Source organism: Delphinapterus leucas, chromosome 5 (genome assembly GCF_059928025.1).
Source record: "Delphinapterus leucas isolate spDelLeu-1000000601 "Yukka" chromosome 5, BTC_Dleu_Yukka2, whole genome shotgun sequence".
Lineage (NCBI taxonomy): Eukaryota > Metazoa > Chordata > Mammalia > Artiodactyla > Monodontidae > Delphinapterus > Delphinapterus leucas.
This window is the reverse complement of record NC_143133.1, coordinates 30,180,619-30,200,804: the sequence shown is the minus strand read 5'-3', so window position 1 is coordinate 30,200,804 and position 20,186 is coordinate 30,180,619. Positions and strand designations below refer to the sequence as shown.

The 20,186-nt window shown below is 39.8% G+C and overlaps 1 protein-coding gene across 1 annotated transcript in view; it reads left to right on the top strand.

Annotated features, from left to right (window-relative positions):
• MCUB (mitochondrial calcium uniporter dominant negative subunit beta) overlaps positions 1 to 18,816 on the top strand; it is a 91,917-nt gene extending 73,101 nt beyond the window's left edge. The window contains 6 exon segments of the mRNA XM_022567118.2: positions 3,398 to 3,502; positions 14,296 to 14,456; positions 16,317 to 16,520; positions 17,126 to 17,242; positions 18,607 to 18,641; positions 18,643 to 18,816. Coding sequence (XP_022422826.2) covers positions 3,398 to 3,502; positions 14,296 to 14,456; positions 16,317 to 16,520; positions 17,126 to 17,242; positions 18,607 to 18,641; positions 18,643 to 18,679 — 659 coding nt within the window. The 3' untranslated portion in view covers positions 18,680 to 18,816.
• Positions 18,817 to 20,186: the final 1,370 nt, after the last annotated feature.

Here is a 20,186-nt window from a genome sequence, read left to right as displayed (position 1 = left end):
CACAGTCCAATATACAGAGGCTACTATAAATATAAATAAGTGAATAAATTTGCACTGTTATTTTATTGTAGTATTACATACTTAGAATAAACTTATTTAAAAGTTAATGATTAATATTGCAGTTTTGAAAAGGAAATTAACATTCTTCTTCCCTATCCAAGTTCAGAACCAATTAAGAGGTAGACATGGAAGTTGGAAAAATAGAGATTAAACAATTTATTTACTCAACAAATATTGAGCACCTAACAAATGTTGACCTGAAACAAAGCGACTGCCAGATATTTCTCTAGCAAAGATGGATTTATTGCAGATCAGCAGAGAATTGCAATTCAGGGTCTGCAACCATGGTGAACCACACGTGAGGACTTGCAGGACAAGGGAAGGAGACCGCTTTTATAGAGGAAAAGGAAGTGAGTAGGGCTATAGTAAACAAACAGTCCATGGCTTTTCATTGGCTGAGTCCTTGCTGGGAAAGAAGAGGAGTCTTTCTTCTTCCGGTTGGGCTTTGCTGTCCTCACAGGGTGTGAGAGCTCCCCCTTCTGGTCTCTGGAATCTATTTAATTGAGGTTTCTGTGTATTAATTTTTTTGCACTAACATATGCCAGGCACTGTTCTAGATGCTAGAGATAGAGCAAAGAGCAACAGAGATTAAAACTCCTGTTCTTAGGGAGCTTACATTTTAAGAGGAGAAAGAAACAAGGTAAAGAAATAAAATATATAATATGTTACAATAATTAGTGTTACAGTCAAAAATAAAGCAGAGTGATGGGGGGTGGGAGTTGTGTGTGTTGGTGGGAGGTGCTCACTCAGGTCACATTTGGGTGAAGACCGGGAAGAGGTGAGAGAAGATGTAGATGGAGACCCGGAAGAGATGAGAGAAGTTGTAGATGGGGAGAGAGCTCTCCAGGCAGAGGCCCTGAGGTGGGAGCTAACTCCACCCTCAACTGAAAAGGGAGGGAGCTGGGTCCAAGTAGGAGGGGAAGGGCAGGTTAGGGAAAGCCTTGTTGTAGGTTATTGTAAGGACTTTGGATTTAACCGGAAGGGGAGTTTCTTCCTGCTAAAACCAGGATCAGAGAAAGAAGGTTTTAGTCCCGTGACCACAGTGGCCTAATACTTCATCCCTGACTGGACCGACATTCCCGCCCCCCAGTCACAGGAACACTGAAACCCGTGGGCCTTCCCTGCAGGTCAGGGCCTGCCTTCCTCAGAGCAGGGAAGTGCAAACCCAGAACTCAGAAGGGCACTGAGCACAGTGCTTGCCTGAAATTAGGAAAAACATTGATGTGTACCCTGCTTGTTTCTAAAAAAATAATTTGAGTAGCTTTGAAACATAAAACACAGAGAAAAACCCTAGAAATCATAAGAGTAAAGGGGCTCTTTGGACTGAGTGAAAACGCTGTGTTGGGGTTCATATCAGTACTTGCCCAAGAATAGGTGAAAAATTCATCACTGTATCGTTACCTCCTTAAAAGTGTTTCACATCAGTCTCTTGCTGTTCCTATAATAGCATAAAGGATAATGTAGTACTTCAACTGAGAAATCATACTCAGTTGATTTCTTTTTATAATAATATTTTAAGGAGCAGGTGTGAAGTCATTTAAATGTAAATTTTTAAATGACACTTGCAAAGTCAGATACAAGGATTTGGTGTGTTGCTGATCTTTTTAAAAAGAGGCTCTGTGGGTGGAATTTGCCTGCATTTAATTTGGGCTTGAAAAGAGTGTTCTAAGCTTGTCACAGTTTTGCCCACAGTGTGGGCTGAGTTATTTGGCAATTCCTGGGAAGATGATCTCACCCCGGCTGATGAACGGGAACCCAAACAGCCAAATTCTAGGAACAGCCCCAGGTGCAGACTTGACTTGCTGCCTTCTGAACAAAAGAACTGCTGAGAGCCAGACAGAAGGCAGGCAAGCAGGTTCTCCCTGATTTTACTAGCAGTATTACTGTTGTCATGCATATCCGGTTGAATGCAGCCAAGCGATGCCAGGCCAGGCGAAAATATACATCCTGGACTCTGTATCACGTAATTATATGTAGACCGTTCCGAAAGAAGAATGATAGAAATCCCTACCAGCGCCAGTTTTTTGCTTACTGTTCAGTGAGTTTGAATCTTAACACCTGGGTTACATGAAAGTTCAAAAATATAACAGCAAAAGCTAGGCTATATAAGAGGCTGTGCAAAGCACGCTGACTCTGACATTCTCCTAGAGATTTTTTTTCTGAACTGTTCCTGGGATATTTGAAATCACTATTAGAATCTCTCCACCTCTAGGAAATACACCGCACAAGTGCAGATTTACTCCTTCGGTTCAGCTATGTTTGTCCCTCTCCCTGCCACCCCCAGCCACTTGCAGTTTTGCCTCTTGTGGTCTTAGCTCAGCTAGAAAGGGAGGGAGCCCTGTGTGGCGGTGGTTGCGGTGCTACCAAGTTTCAGTCAACGCACATCACTCCCCCTTAGCGGCTAAAAGTAAGAGAGAGGCGGGCTTCCACAAACGTTCCTGCCCGCATGCCTCCACAGAGCGGTTAGGCGCGTTTGGCTTCAAGCCGCCGAAATGGGCTCTGACTAAGCAGGGGTGTGTGTCAGCAGGCTCTCTGACTGGAACTGAAAGAAAGCCAGGCCCAGAAGAGGGCAGGAGGGTTTCCCTGGCGGCGCAGCGGTTAGGAATCCGCCTGCCAATGCAGGGGACGTGGGTTCGAGCCCCAGTCCGGGAAGATCCCACATGGAGCAGCTAAGCCCGTGCGCCACAACTACTGAGTCCGCACTCTAGAGCCCGTGAGCCACAACTACTGAGCCCACATGCCACAACTACTGAAGCCCGTGCTCCTAGAGCCCGTGCTCCACAACAAGAGAAGCCACGACAATGAGAAGCCCGCGCACCGCAACGAAGAGTAGCCCCCGCTCGCCGCAACTAGAGAAAGCCCGCGCACAGCAACGAAGACACAACGCAGCCAAAAATAAATAAATTAAAAAAAATAAAAAGAAGAGGGTAGGAGCTGAAGAAGGACGTGAGTAGAGAGGTTAGGCTGGGAACGGCCTGATGGGCTTTGCTGCCGACACCCTCAGCCCCTCCGCCGCCACCTGCACTGCTCTGGCCTTGCATGACCGTCCGCAGGTACAGTCCCATGAGGGACGTCAGCCTGGGTCCCAGCGCCGCCGACAGAGTGGGAGACGGGGTGCCTGCCTGCTCTTGTTGGTCCACTGTAATGAGCACTAGAGCAGCAAGAGAGGATTCCCTCCCGGTGGGAACAGTATCGGGTATGGGAAAGCCCCCCCCGCCCCCAGAATAGACAGATGTCCACTACTGTATTGTAGAGACCTGGATTAGCAAGTGTTTTTCCATATGTTGAAACATGGTTCTTACTGTTGTAAAACAAGGACTTATTTTTGCATTTTCAGATGGCAGTGAAATTGCAGCTTCAACCTTGATGGAAATCTTGCTAATGAATGATTTTAGACTTGTCATTAATAAAATCACATACGATGTACAGTGCCCTAAGAAAGGTAAGAAACACAGCTATGCAAGTATCTTAACACTTCCCTTTCGCTGTGGGCCTTTTTCAGGGAGCAGCCTTATCCTAAGAATTTGTTTTAGTTAACCAAATGACCAAGAAGGCTTTGGAGAGCCAATGTTTAAGCTTTTCTAGCAAGGGTAGAAATGATTGGTAGAAGTCGTCTGTCAGAGCTTTTAGGCTCATATACTCTTTTTAGACTTTTAAGGCTTCATTTTAGGATCTTGAATGCTTAATCTACATTATTGGGTTAAGAAGAAGTGGACCTGAAAATCAGGAACTCAAGCATATACCGTTGTACAGGTTTTCACTTTTTTTTTTTTTTAAGTAGGTTTTCTTTTTTCTAGGCCAGTTTCAGGCTCACAGCGTGGTGGAGCAGAGAGCAGAGAGTTCCCATGAGCTCCACCCCTTCCCCACAGTCTCCCCCACTATCAAGCGCTGGAGTGGAACATTTTCTGTTGTCTGGGCCAAAACGTTTGTTTGGTTTTTTCCGTTCGATGGCTCTAGTAGCACTTAGCTGTCTTTCATTCATTCAAAACAATGTTGTTAGATTGTATTGTGACAGCTGTCATATCAGCATGCATTTAAAAAAAGACTTATCAAAATTGGTGAATTTGGGCTTCCCTGGTGGTGCAGTGGTTGAGAGTCCACCTGCCGATGCAGGGGACGCGGGTTCGTGCCCCGGTCCGGGAAGATCCCACATGCCGCGGAGCGGCTGGGCCCGTGCACCATGGCCGCTGAACCTGCGCATCCGGAGCCTCTGCTCCGCAACGGGAGAGGCCACAACAGTGAGAGGCCTGCGTACCACAAAAAAAAAAAAAAAAAAAAAAAATTGGTGAATTTTTGTGTAGCCATTTTAATATGGAAGATGGAAGGAAAAAAGCAACATTTTTAGCATATTATGCTTTATTATTTCAAGAAAGGTAAAAACGCAAAAAAAGATTTGTGCAGTGTATGGAGAAGTGCTGTGACTGATAGAACATGTGAAAAGTGGTTTGTGAAGTTTCGTGCTGGAGATTTCTCTCTGGACAATGCTCCATGGTTGGGTAGACCAGTTGAAGTTGATAGCTATCAAATTGAAGCAATAATTGAGAACAGTCAACGTTATACCACTCGGGAGATAGCCGACATACTCAAAATATCCAAATCAAGTGTTTAAAATAATCTGCACCATCTTGGTTACGTTAATCGCTTTCATGTTTGGGTTCCACATAAGTTAAGCGAAAAAAACCTTCTTGACCGTATTTCCACATGTGATTCTCTACTGAAACGTAATGAAAACGTTCCATTTTTATCTTTTTTTTTGAATTTTTGAATTTTATTTTTTTATACAGCAGGTTCTTATTAGTTATCCATTTTATACATATTAGTGTATATATGTCAATCCCAATCTCCCAATTCATCCCACCACCACCATCCCCCGCCCAGCCGCTTCCCCCCTTGGTGTCCATACGTTTGTTCTCTACATCTGTGGCTCAATTTCTGCCCTGAAAACCGGTTCATCTGTACCACTTTTCTAGATTCCACATATATGCATTAATATATGATATTTGTTTTTCTCTTTCTGACTTACTTCACTCTGTATGATGGTCTCTAGATTCATCCATATCTCTACAAATGACCCAATATCGTTCCCTTTTATGGTGAGTAATATTCTATGGTATATATGTACCACATCTTCTTTATCCATTCGTCTGTTGATGGGCATTTAGGTTGCTTCCATGACCTGGAACATTGGGGTGCATGTGTCTTTTTGAATTGTGGTTTTCTCTGGGTATATGCCCAGTAGGGGGATTGCTGGGTCATATGGTAATTCTCTTTTTAGTTTTTTAAGGAACCACCATACTGTTCTGTATAGTGGCTGTATCAATTTACATTCCCAACAACAGTGCAAGACGGTTCCCTTTTCTCCACACCCTTTCCAGCATTTGTTGTTTGTAGATTTTCTGAAGATGTCCATTCTAAGATGTGAGGTGATACCTCACTATAGTTTTGATTTGCATTTCTCTAATAATCAGTGGTGTTGTGCAGCTTTTCATGTGCCTCTTGGCCATCTGTATGTCTTCTTTGGAGAAATGTCTATTTAGGTCTTCTGCCCATTTTTGGATTGGGTTGTTTGTTTTTTTAATATTGAGGTGCATGAGCTGTTTATATATTTTGGAGATTAATCCTTTGTCCGTTGATTCATTTGCAAATATTTTCTCCCATTCTGTGGGTTGCCTTTTCGTCTTGTTTGTAGTTTCCTTTGCTTTGCAAAAGCTTCTAAGTTTCATTAGGTCCCATTTGTTTATTTTTGTTTTTATTTCTATTACTCTAGGAGGTGGATCAAAAAAGATCTTGCTGTGATTTATGTCAGAGTGTTCTTCCTATGTTTTCCTCTGAGAGTTTTATAGTGTCCTGTCTTACATGTAGGTCTCTAATCCATTTTGAGTTTATTTTTGTGTATGGTGTTAGGGAGGGTTCTAATTTTATTCTTTTACATGTAGCTATCCAGTTTTCGAAGCACGACTTATTGAAGAGACTGTCTTTTCTCCATTGTATATCCTTGCCTCCTTTGTCATAGATTAGTTGACCATAGGTGCGTGGGTTTATCTCTGGGCTTTCTATCTTGTTCCATTGATCTGTATTTCTGTTTTTCTGCCAGTACCATATTGTCTTGATTACTGTAGCTTTGTAGTATAGACTGAAGTCAGGAACTCTGATTCCTCCAGCTCCGTTTTTTCCCTCAAGACTGCTTTGGCTATTCGGGGTCTTTTGTGTCTCCATAGAAATTTTAAGATTTTTTGTTCTAGTGCTGTAAAAAAAATGCCATTGGTAATTTGATAGCGATTGCATTGAATCTGTAGATTGCTGTGGGTAGTATAGTCATTTTCACAATGTTGATTCTTCAAATCCAAGAACATGGTATATCTCTCCATCTGTTGGTATCATCTTTAATTTCTTTCATCAGTGTCTTATAGTTTTCTGCCTAGAGGTCTTTTGTCTCCCTAGGTAGGTTTATTCCTAAGTATTTTATTCTTTTTGTTGCAGTGGTAAATGGGAGTGTTTCCATAATTTCTCTTTCAGATTTTTCATCATTAGTGTATAGGAATGCAAGAGATTTCTGTGCATTAATTTTATATCCTGCAACTTTACCAGATTCATTGATTAGCTCTAGTAGTTTTCTGGTGGCGTCTTTAGGATTCTCTATTTATAGTACAGTGTCATCTGCAGACAGTGACAGTTTTACTTCTTCTCTTCCAATTTGTATTCCTTTTATTTCTTTTTCTTCTCTGATTGCCATGGCTAGGACTTCCAAAACTATGTTGAATACTAGTGGTGAGAGTGGACATCCTTGTCTTGTTCCTGATCTTAGAGGAAATGCTTTCAGTTTTTCACCATTGAGAATGATGTTTGCTGTGGGTTTGTCGTATATGGCCTTTATTATGTTGAGGTAGGTTCCCTCTCTGCCCACTTTCTGAAGAGTTTTTATCATAAATGGGTGTTGAATTGTGTCGAAAGTTTTTTCTGCATCTGTTGAGATGATCGTATGGTTTTTATTCTTCAATTTGTTAATATGGTGTATCACATTGATTGATTTGCATATAATGAAGAATCCTTGCATCCCTGGGATAAATCCCACTTGATCATGGTGTGTGATCCTTTTAATGTGTTGTTGGATTCTGTTTGCTACTATTTTGTTGAGGATTCTTGCATCTATATTCATCAGTGATATTGGTCTGTAATTATGTTTTTTTGTAGTATCTTTGTCTGGTTTTGGTATCAGGGTGATGGTGGTCTCATAGAATGCGTTTGGGAGTGTTCCTTCCTCTGGAATTTTTTGCAAGAGTTTGAGAAGGATGGGTGTTAGCTCTTCTCTAAATGTTTGATAGAATTCACCTGTGAAGCCATCTGGTCCTGGACTTTTGTTTGCTGGAAGACTTTTAATCACAGTTTCAATTTCATTACTTGTGATTGGTCTGTTCTTATTTTCTGTTTCTTCCTGGTTCATTCTTGGAAGGTTATACCTTTCTAAGAATTTGTCCATTTCTTCCAGATTGTCCATTTTATTGGCATAGAGTTGCTTGTAGTAGTCTCTTAGGATTCTTTGTATTTCTGTGGTGTCTGTTGTAACTTCTTTTTCATTTCTAATTTTATTTATTTGAGTCCTCTCCCTCTTTTTCTTGATGAGTCTGGCTAAAGGTTTATCAATTTTGCTTATCTTCTCAAAGAACCAGCTTTTAGTTTTATTGATCTTTGCTATTGTCTTCTTTGTTTCTATTTCATTTATTTCTGCTCTGATCTTTATGATTTCTTTCCTTCTGCTAACTTTGGGTTTTGTTTGTTCTTCTTTCTCTAGTTCCTTTAGGTCTAAAGTTAGGTTGTTTATTTGAGATGTTTGTTGTTTCTTGAGGTAGGATTGTACTGCTATAAACTTCCCTCTTAGTACTGCTTTTGCTGCATCCCACAGGTTTTGGATCATCATGTTTTCATTGTCATTTGTCTCTAGGTATTTTTTGATTTCCTCTTTGATTTATTCAGTGATTTCTTGGTTATTTAGTAACGTATTGTTTAGCCTCCATGTGTTTGTGCTTTTACGTTTTTTTCCCTGTAATTGATTTCTAATCTCATAGTGTTGTGGTCAGAAAAGATGCCTGATACGATTTCAGTTTTCTTAAATTTACTGAGGCTTGGTTTGTGACCCAAGGTGTGATCTCTCCTGGAGAATGTTCCATGTGCACTTGAGAAGGAAGTGTAATCTGCTGTTTCTGGATGGAATGTCCTATAAATATCAATTAAGTCTATCTGGTCTATTGTGTCATTTAAAGCTTGTGTTTCCTTATTAATTTTCTGTTTGGATGATCTGTCCATTGGTGTAAGTGAGGTGTTAAAGTCCCCCACTATTTTTGTGTTACTTTCGATATCCTCTTTTATAGCTGTTAGCAGTTACCTTACGTATTGAGGTGCTCCTATGTTGGGTGCATATATATTTACAGTTGGTATATCTTCTTCTTGGATTGATCCCTTGATCATTATGTAGTGGCCTTCCTTGTCTCTTGTAACATTCCTTATTTTAAAGTCCATTTTATCTGATATGAGTATTGCTACTCCAGCTTTCTTAAGATTTCCATTTGCATGGAATATCTTTTTCCATCCCCTCACTTTCAGTCTGTATGTGTCCCTCGGTCTGAAGTGGGTCTGTTGTAGACAGCCTATGTATGGGTCTTGATTTTGTATCCATTCAGTGAGCCTGTGTCTTTTGGTTGGAGCATTTAATCCCTTCATGTTTTAGGTAATTATTGATATGTGTGTTCCTATGACCATTTTATTAATTGTTTTGGGTTTGTCTTGTAGGTCCTTCTCTTGTGTTTCCCACTTAGAGAAATTCCTTTAGCATTTGTTGTAGTGCTGGTTTGGTGGTGCTAAATTCTCTTAGCTTTTGCTTGTCTGTAAAGCTTTTGATTTCTCCCTTGAATCTGAATGAGATCCTTGCTGGGTAGAGTAATCTTGGTTGTAGGTTCTCCCCTTTCATCACTTTAAATATGTCATGCCACTCCCTTCTGGCTTGTAGAGTTTCTGCTGAGAAATCAGCTGTTAACCTTTTAGGAGTTCTCTTGTATGTTGTCTTTTTTCCCTTGCTGCTTTCAAGATTTTTTTTTTGTCTTTAATTTTTGCCAATTTGATTACTGTGTGTCTCGGCATATTTCTCCTTGGGTTTGTCCTGTATGGGACTCACTGCACTTCTTGGACTTGGGTGGCTATTTCCTTTCCCATGTTAGGGCAGTTTTCAACTGTAATCTCTTCAAATATTTTCTCGGGTCGTTTCTCTCTCTTCTCCTTCTGGGACCTCTACAATTTGAATGTTGTTGCGTTCAGTGCTGTCCCAGAGTTCTCTTAGGCTGTCTTCATTTCTTTTCATTCTTTTTTCTTTATTCTGTTCTGCAGCCGTGGACTCCAAGAGTGGAGTTTTTGTTTTCCACAGTCCTGTCAAAGTCCTGCAATCAAATCCTGCTAGCCTTCAAAGTCTGATTCTCTAGGAATCCTCCTACCATTGCCTGACCCCCAGGTTGGGAAGCCTGACGTGGGGCTCAGAACCTTCACTCCAGTGGGTGGACTTCTGTGGTATAAGTGTTCTCCAGTCTGTGAGTCACCCACCCAGCAGTTATGGGATTTGATTTGATTGTGATTGCACCTCTCCTCCTGTCTCACTGTGGCTTCTACTTTGTCTTTGGATGTGAGTATCACCATGATCAGCCTCACTGATTCTTTCCCCCTCTGTGTCTAGTTTACTGGTGAGCCTGTCAAAGGCATTCTTCCTTTCTATTAAAGTGTTTTTGATTTCTGGAAATTCTTTTTGATTCTTTGTTACAGTGTTCATCTCTCTGTTTACATTACTCATCTGTTCTTGCATGTTGTCAACTTTTTCCATCACAGCCCTTACCATTTTAATCATATTTGTCTTAATTTCCTGGTCTGAAAATTCCAAAATCTCTGCCATATCAGATTCTGATTCTGATGCTTGCTTTGTTTCTTTAGATTGTTTTTTTCTTGCTTGTAACTTTTTGTTGAAAGCTAGACATGATATTATTAAAAATAGAAACTGAAGCAAGTAGGTCTTTAGTGTGAGGTTATGTGTATCTGACCAGGAGCTCAGCTGTTTACTGTTTGCTATAGCTGTAGATATCAGAGGCTTCAGTTTTTTCTAGTGTCCCTGTTTCTCTACCCTGTTGTATTTGAGTTTCCCTAGAAATTCTTTCTTGAATAGAGTCTGTGTCTTGCACAGAGCTGGAGCCCTGTTGATGTGGTGTTAAGGTGTTGGGGGGGAGAAGCATTCTATAATTTTATGATTAAATCTCAAGGTTTTTATTGGGCCAGGATTACTGTGCTGTAACCTTCAGAAGAGTTTCTTAGCCATTTTTTCCCTCCCCTATATGAGACAGGAAGGCTAGAGGGGCCTGGAGTTGGCTAATTGCCCTTTCTCCAGGCCAGACTAGGTTCTGGTAAAGTACAGTTGACCCTTGAACAACATAGGTTTGAACTGCATGGGTCCACTTTACATGCACATTTGTTTCAATAAACACCGCAGTACTAAGTGGTCCACAGTTGGTGTAGTCCATGGAATCATGGATACACAGGGCCAACTATAAAGTTATATGTGGATTTTTGACGGCATGTGGGGTTGGTGCCCCTATCCCCCATATTGTTTGAGGGTCGACTGTAATTTCCTTGGCATGGAGAAAGTAATGCTCAGGACTGTTTCAAAATGGTTACTTTTCTCCTTTCTCTGCTGGAAGCAGGGAGGTATTTTTCTCTGACCTCTGACCTTCACTGTGAGAACCTGGTGGGACTCCTGGAGGTAAAACTCATGAATGTGTGACTGTTTTTATTTCTCAAACTAGTCAGCACTGAGCCTTCAGCAATTCAACCATCATAGTTCAGTGTTCCTATCAGTATTGGCTCCAGAGGTTTCTGCTCTCAGTAAGCTGTGGTTGTGGACTATCGGGGTTAGGATAAGGTAATACTGAGTCTATGCCTTCATAAATAGATGGTGAGATAAATAAATCAGTAAATAAGGGAAGGTTCATGTTTTTAGTTGTAATGCCAAGTTCTGGCTGGTAAATATTTTGAGGGCTGTTGTAGTTGAAAAATCATTATATTGCAGCCAAATTCAGACAAGAATCATCAGTAGATGCCAAGGGGATGGGAGAGGTGGGGGAGGTGATTTAGATACAGAAAACAAAACAGAGAAGAGCTACGAAAACAACTAGAAAACGTTAATACAATGGCAATAAATGCATACCTATCAGTAATTACTTTAAATGTCAATGGACTAAATGCTCCACTCAAAAGACATAGGGGCAGCTGATTGGATCAAAAAACAAGAACCTTCTGTATGCTGCCTACAAGAGACTCACTTCAGAGCTAAAGACATACACAAACTGAAAACGAGCGGACGGAAAAAGATATTTCATGCAAATGGAAACTGGGCGGAAGACCTGAATAGACATTTTTCCAAAGAAGACATACAGATCTGTAACAGACCCGTGAAAAGATGTTCAGCATCGCTAATTATTAGAGAAATGCAAATCAGAACAATGAGATATCACGTCACAACTGTTAGAGTGGCTATCATCGAAATGTCTACAAATAACAAATGCTGGAGAGGATGTGGAGAAAAGGAAACCCTTGTACACTGTTGGTGGGAATGTAAATCAGTGCAGCCAGTATGGAAAACAGTGTGGAGGTTCCTCAGAAAAACTAGAAATAGGACTACCATATGATCCAGCAATTCCACTCCTGGTATGTATATAGAAAAAAATGAAAACACTAATTTGAAAAGATACATGCACCCCAGTGTTCATAGCAACACTGTTTACGGTAGTTAACCCAAGTGTCCATCAACAGACGATTGGCTTAAGAAGATGTGGTATGTATACACACACACACGCACACACACACACACACACACGAATATTACTCAGCCATAAAAAAGAATGAAATTCTGCCATTTGCAGCAAGCTGGATGGACCTAGAAAATACTATGCTTAGTCAGACAAAAACAAATACTGTATGATATCACTTATATGTAGAATCTAAAAAATAAAGTGAATGTATATAGCAAAACAGAAACAGACTCACAGGTATAGAAAACAAGCTAGTGGTTACCAGCTGGGGAGAGGCAAGATAGGGGTAGGGGATTAAGAGATACAAACTATAAAATAACAACAAGGAGATATTATACAGCACAGGAAATTATAGCCATTATTTTGTAATAACTTTTAATGGAGTATAATATGTAAAAATACTCAATTACTATGCTGTACACCTGAAACTAATATAATATTGTAAGCCAACTATACTTCAACAAAAGAAAAAATAAGGAAATACTAACAAAAAATGGGAGTAAGTCACAAGGACACAGGAGCCAGCTTAAGGGGCTCCTGCTAACCATATCTGGTACAATTTGAAGATCATTGGCTCCCATGTCCTTAGGACTTGCCCCCATTTTTATTTTAAGCATTTTCTTACTTTCTGGTATAACTAGACGATCCAGGCTGATCTCGTGCTCCAGCACTGGTATCAGCAGTTACTCTGAAGATCCCTTGAGGAAAAATATTTTTTTTTAATTTTCAAACACAAATTAAGTATAGAGAAATTAAAACAAATCCATCATTTCAACAATTATGAACATTCTTCTAGATTCTTTTTAAAAATCAGGACAGTATTTAACTCCAAAGACAGAAGGATGGAAGAAATTGAGAAAAATGAAAATCCATGTTGAGATAGAAATTTCATGTCCAGTGAGTTCCCAACACTCTGCAAGGTCTTCGACTTCCCATTTAGCATTTGAGGGAATAAGTGGAGATAAACATTTTCAGGGCACCTCATTGTTCTACTTCATCTTCCTCTTCTGGACAAGCACCAGTTAACAGACCCAAATGGCCTGGTCACATTAAGCAACCTCCATTCCCACCTTTGGTAAATTTCCACTTCCCTGACTCTGCTTAAGCCCCTTGATGTTCTCCTCGCTCCCTGAAAACGCCCCTCCACCTCTGCACAAATAGAAGCTGAGTTCAGTTCATGCCAGATCCCCTTCTCTGGTACAACAGTTACTGAATAAAATCTATCCTTACCACTTGAACTAGTGTCTGGCTTTGTTTATCTTTGTTACGTTCCACAGCTTTGGACAAAATCATGCCCCATCTCTGCCGTTTTTCTGTATGTAGACCTTTTATGTATCCATACATTTTTTCCATCACAGCAAAAGGGCTCTGACTGTTCTGCAAATCTCAAAAGGCTAAAAGGGAACTTCTCGTTTCTACCTCTTTGTGGAGTTTTAGCTTAGAATGTGGAAGGGATTAAAGACCACAATAAAGTCTTGAAGAAGTGGGTGGAGATAGAGGAAAATTAACTTCAGTCTGTAACAGACTGGTTAAGTGCTGTCACAGACTGGAAAGCCGCTGGGATGATACTGATGCTAGGTTCATAAATCTCCCGTATCTACAGTTGCTTCTGCTGTCCGGCAGGAAGGTCTGTCTTCTCTCCCCTTCTCTCACTTTGTCTTCTCTCTCCCTTCTTTCACTTTGTCCCCCTATCTCAAATTCTCTTACAGTGGTGGGGAACAGTTATAACCCTCAGAAAGGCATCACTATAGCACAGTTTTATGTAGATCTATAGATCCACTGAAGTGGTAGTATGAGAGAAATTCAGAATCAAAAGAACTCTGTTAAAAGCTCAGAAACTGATTCCCTTTCGTCAGTATGAACCTCCCTTCAGATCTATACCTTGTTGAAAAGAACTTACACTTGGATGACTTTTCAAATGTATATTACACTTTTGTTTACATGTTTGTACACCAGTTTCCCTCCCCAGGGGATCCTAAAATGATTTTGGATAGATAGTTGAGGGTGAAGAAGGATCTTAGGTTAACTCAGGTATAAAAGTGAACCTGTAACTAATGTGTTACAAACTCAGGTGAGGTATTCACCTGGGTTCTGGTAGATGCATACTTCCTTTTCCTGTATTATTCTTCCTTTTTTTAAAAAAGAAAGAGCACTAGTCATATTACAAAAGACAAAAACATAATGAATTTTAAACCTACTGTCTGGTTATTTATTATTCCAGAGAGAGATGAGTGGAATCACCTGAGACAGGAATAAAGGCCGGTACCAAATGCCCCCCGAGGAGTGGGGAGCGTCCAAGTGGCCAGCCAGGGGGACTCAGATTTGGTTCCCTAGACTTACAAACCCTGGAGGAAAAGATGCGTTAACTGCCTTATGTTTCCCTTGTGTCTTCTTTTCTCAGAAAAACTGAGTAGTGAGCATACTACTGAGATGGAAAACGTGAAATCCCTGGTTCACAGACTGTTCACAGCCTTGCATTTAGAAGAGTTTCAGAAAAAGAGAGAGCACCATCTGCTGGAGAAAATTGACCACCTGAAGGGACAGCTGCAGCCCCTGGAACAGGTTCGGAAGCATCACCTGTTGAGTCTGTTTGTAAATAACGCCCAATATTTATTGGTAGTATTGCTCCATTTGAGTGTTTTTCTGAATGCTTTACATAGGCTTACTTTCTCCTTTAATCCTCACAATGAGCCTCTGAGTTTGGTGTTGTTACCGTCCTCATTCTTCAGATGAGGAAACTAAGGCAGCAAAGGTATGTAAGCTAATACGTGTTAGAGCCAGAACTTGAACTCTGGTGGTGTGACTCCAGGCTGCTGTCTTAAACTCTGTGCTGTGCGTCCTTTCCATGGATTGGCCATTGTATCTTGGTAACTGAGTATAAGATGAGCTGGGATGCACTAGCTGGAGCGCTACCACTGTTTGTTTTTCAGAGAATAGGCTCACGGCTCCCACTCTGCTCAACAGAATTGCAGCTGGAAAGTTAGCAGTGGCTTCCTAACATCTGAAGTTAATCAGTGGTGGAGGAAAAAAAAACTTTTCTGGGGAGGAGGGGCAGGAGTCTGTTTTAATTTAAGAGAAAAATGCATTTTTTAAAACTCTGATCCCACTTGTGATTTTTAAAAATGGGTAGGTGTATGTGTATCTTTGTGTATGAATAAAAAGTTTCTAGAGGTAGAAGAAACTTTTGTTGTTGTTGTTTTATGAAAGTATAGTTGTGTTAAATTCTGTACAGCAGTGATTTAGTTATACATACATATACACACATTCTTTTTAATATTCTTTTCCATTATGGTTTATCACAGGGTATTGAATATAGATCCCTGTGCTATATACAGTAGGACCTTGTTGTTAAGAGAAACTTTTTTTGCGGAGGGCTGTGTCGGGTCTTCCTTGAGGCACGCGGGCTTCAGAGCACTTGGGCTCTGTAGTTGTGGCGTGCGTGCTCTCTAGTTGAGGTGGGCTCAGTAGTTGGTGGTGCACGGGCTTAGTTGCCCCGCAGCATGTGGGATCTAAATTCCCCAACCAGGGATCAAACCTGCATCCCCTGCATTGGAAGGCTAATTCTTTACCCCTGGACCTCCAGGGAAGTCCCTAAAAGAAACTTTTGATAGTGATTACCTCTAAGTATACTTAGGGGATGCCAGAGAGAGGGACTTTTTTATTTGTTGGATGGTACGTTTTAACTTTTTCTTTACTTTTTAAAAAGTTGGTGATATTTACTTGTGTTAAGATTTAAAAACCTAAAAAGGTGGCCAATGGAAGGTTTTCCTCCAACTGTCCTCCCAGTACCATATCCCTGAACCTGTGAATCATTTCAGATTTTCTTTATCTATGTGCAAACAAATGCAAATATATTATTGTTCCCTTTTCCAGGAAACAGTATATGCTGTTATACACTTTTCTCACCTTTTTTCACTAACAGTAGATCCTGGAAAGATCTCCATATTGGTACATAGAGAGCCTCCTCACCATAGCTGCATGATACCTTGATGAACAATTGGATAATTTATGGTCTTTTAAGAATGAACCTATGATGAATCACATTTGCAAGTGTACCTGTAGGATGAATTCCCAGAAGTGAAATTGCTGAGTCAAAGAAAATAGACATGTAATTTTTAGTTAGGTTTCAGAGGATGACTTCTGAATTTTTCATTGTATACCCTTCTATACTATTTAAAATTTTTTCCATGGGCAGGTATTGCCTTTATAATTTTAAAACTGGTTTATTAATGAACTGATTTGGAAATAAGTGATCACTCATGAATGTATATGTTTTATACATTCTATTTTTTCATAAATCAGACCTCTTTAAAGTAATACAGATGTGCATTACTTTACTTTTCTTCCTTTTCTGCTTTTCTTTTTTTTTTTTTAAGTTGGTGCCCTGTAAACTGAACTAACAGTCACTTTTTTTCCCCTCAGATGAAAGCGAGAATTGAAGCTCACTCAGAAGTCAAAACCAACGGACTTCTGTGGGCTGGATTAGCACTGCTGTCCATTCAGGGCGGGGCAATGGCCTGGCTCACTTGGTGGGTGTACTCCTGGGATATCATGGAGCCAGTTACATACTTCATCACATTTTCAAATTCCATGGTCTTTTTTGCATACTTTTTAGTCACTCGACAGGTGAGTAGTTTGTTAAGAAAATGGTAAGTTATAACATCTTTTATAAATAATTTCTTATCCCAGTAATGAGCAATAAAACCTTTTTAGTTATTGAATTACTGCTATCTGGGTTTTTATCAGCTGTTAAATTTTGTTGTTTTCCAGAGGATGGAGATTTGTATATACCATAGAGAAACTGTGTATAACCTCTATAGAGAAATAAATAGTACAACTTAACAAATTCCTCCGTTGAGATAAACACATCAAATTTGTGTACTCTGTATCCTGTTTATAAATAAAATTGAATTTGTATTGCAAACCACCCAGTAACTTTAGCTTATCTCGTGATTATTTTGCCAAAAATCTGCATTTTCCTTTTTCTCTTTTCTTTCCCTGTATGTGTGATTTCTCTGCCCAGCTTGCTTGCTTTTGAAAGGAGCAGCTGATCTCAGATGAGACTAAATGTGTTACTTGTGTTGCCTTATGCTTGCTCTGATGGCCACGGCACATATTTTACTCATCTGCCTTCCTTTGCTTTGTTGTTGCTAAGGCACGTTTCTTGCAGAGGTATTATGTTCAGTTAAAGCATGTTCGGTTCTGGTTTTTTGTCTTTTTTTTTTTTTCAGGATTATACTTACTCAGCTGTTAAGAGTAGGCAGTTTCTTCACTTCTTCCACAAGAAATCAAAGCAACAGCATTTTGATGTGGTGCAGTACAACAAGTTAAAAGAAGATCTTGCTAAGGTACCTTATTGCAAATACCACATCTTATAGCTGGTCTTGTCTGGGAGCCAGAATTCAGTGTCAGGGAAATACAATCGGTGGCTCATCCTCGTGGGTTAAATCGTGGTCCTGCACAGGCTTCTCTGCATTGTGGTTTTGTTCAGTGAAATAGCTGACATGTCCTGATACTAATTTCCTACAGTTTTATTCTTGTCATCTGTATTCTACATTGGCATAGCTTTACATGTATATGGAAAATGTCTTAAGTGACTTTGAGATAGTAAAATAACAGTATTCAATAGAAATCTATCTCCAAGTGAATATGTGTTTTTAAAGAACAAAGTCCAGTCTCAAGCTCAATTGCAGATTCTGTAACTATGGAGAACTAAAAGAAAGGAGAACTTTAGGAAGATGAGCACTCTGATAAACAATTTTACTAAGCTCTCGAAAGGTTTTTACAGGTTTCTTCTCCTTAAAAACAGAATCAATATGCTATTCCTCCTTTCATCATTTCCTTCTTTCAGATGCGAAAACAGAGGTTATACACGGTTAGAAAGTGGGGAAAGCAAGGTATGAAGCTCAGTTTGGATCCTGTGCTCTGGGGCACTTCCATATAATCTGTCTCCTAGGCAGCTTTTACCTCTGGCCTCCCAGTGGGCTCATTAGCTTTTTAAATTTTTCTTAGTAATTTTATAAGAAAAAAGTTTTGGTAGAAATACCTTCTACTGCTAAATGCATGATCATTTAATAGCCAGTAATCATCCTATCTTTTGTTACCCGTAACTTCTAAACTACCCATCCCTGAAATTTAAAAAAAGGAAGGATGTAACAAGAATTTGTAGTCCAAAACTTGGAGATAAAGAGCCTTTAAAAAATATGTTTAAATTCCATATAATCATTACTTAGGAAAAATATAATGATCTTTTTTTTTTTTTTAATTTAGTGGATACTTTTGCATTTAAATGATCCAATCCGTGAAGGCTAAGGAATGTTCTTTCAACTAGTTTATAGCACTGGGCATTGAAGATTTAGAGTAGCAAACTGTAAAGTTTTTTTTTTTTTTTTAAGGTAATAAAGTTGAGGGAAAAAAGGGAAACTGATAGGTCAGAGTAGTGGGTTTTTTTGTTTGGTTTTTTATAAACGGCAAAAACCACTGTAAAGGGGGAAACTAACATTACAAGAACTATAAGGATGAACTAGAAACTCTAAACTATCTCTTACAAAAGGATCCACATAAATTGAAATATTGTAGGCAGTTTCCACTCATAGTTTAGATCTATATATTGACCTAAGGAGACGTTAAAGGTATAGAATTCCTTGTGAACAGTAATCTGATACGTTTGTGGTCTTCTCTGATCAGTGCCTCTTCTTCTTCCCATGGACAGGCTACTGAAGCCCTGAGACAGGTGCGCCACTCTATCTGCGATGCAAGTAGAGGAATTCGATGAAAAGAAGTAATCTTACATTTTTAAATGTCAGTGAATTTTTCCATTATGTGTTCATTTTGCAACTTAGCAACTGGAACCTTTGTCCCATAGTTCATTTGAATTTGACTGTTTCAATCTCTTGTTAATAAAAAAAAAATGCTTGCAAAACACAGGTCTTCTTTGATGTTCTCATTTGAGATTTTCAGTTTGTGGATTCTCATGGCTTGTTGAGGTTTACTGCTGGAAGGAGCTTGGATACGTCCGTCAGAATCAAAGCTGCTGCTATTACAGTTCAGCATTTAAGAAGCTTTGTCAGCCTGTCCTGTGTCATTCCTGTGCGGAGGTGAAACGGTCAGTGTTCTTGGCTTCACTTTGATTCTTAGGCTTCATTTAGAATCATCTGGTCATTAATTGCTTTTTAAATTCACAGTAGTTGCAAGATATTTATCATGAAATATACTTAAAATTATTATAAAATGTCATTTGAAATGTTTCATCGTAACTAATATTTACTTACTGTTTATCATTTGTCGTCACGTACTGTTCTAGGCACTTCACATATATATTATTTGTAATCCTATAATCCTAGGAGGTAGCTGTTTTTAATCCCAATTTAATAATAAGGAAACAGGTCCAGAGAGGTTAATTTGCCCAAGTGCACACAGCTAGAAAAGATTTTTTTAAATTAATTTATTTATTTTTGGCTGCGTTGGGTCTTCGTTGCTGTGCGCGGGCTTCCTCTAGTTGGGGTGAGCGGAGGCTACTCTTGATTGCGGTGCGCGGGCTTCTCATTGTGGTGGCTTCCCTTGTTGCGGAGCATGGGCTCTGAGTGCACAGGCTTCAGTAGTTGTGGCTCACAGGCTCTAGAGCGCAGCCATCTCAGTAGTTGTGGTGCACGGGCTTAGTTGCTCCGTGGCATGTGGGATCTTCCCCGGACCAGGGATCGAACCCGTGTCCCCTGCATTGGCAGGCAGACTCCCAACCACTGCGCCACCAGGGAAGTCCCTAGAAAAGATTTAAGCATCTACTCATAGTAGATCATAAATCTTTATAAATGTACAACTAATGGTATTTAATCCAACATCCAGGATGTCACCTTTTACATGTTTGACTATGGGACAGAAAGGGTAATGATGACACCCTGATATTAAGAGATTTGCTTAAAAAAATACCAGTGTTTTCAGGTTATATCTTTCAACCTAATCAGATTCAAACTTCCTACACCTTAAGTAGAGCAACACACTGTGATCACCTGCTGGTTTGTATCAGTATCTCCGAAACCTGGAGATGCTGAATTAGCAGTATATTAGTGTGTTTTATTAACAAGCTAAGAATATGCACTAATGTCTTTATAATGAATATCACCAGGTTAAGTATTATGACAAATTCTTAGGACATGTTCTGCGTTTGAGAAACTCTATTCCCAGCAAGACAAGACTGTCAATATAATGAAAGAACAGGGAGCGGTGTTTGCTTTATTCACCGACGCATCCATCCCAAGAACACCTGGCTCCTATGAGGTACCCAAGAGAGGTTTA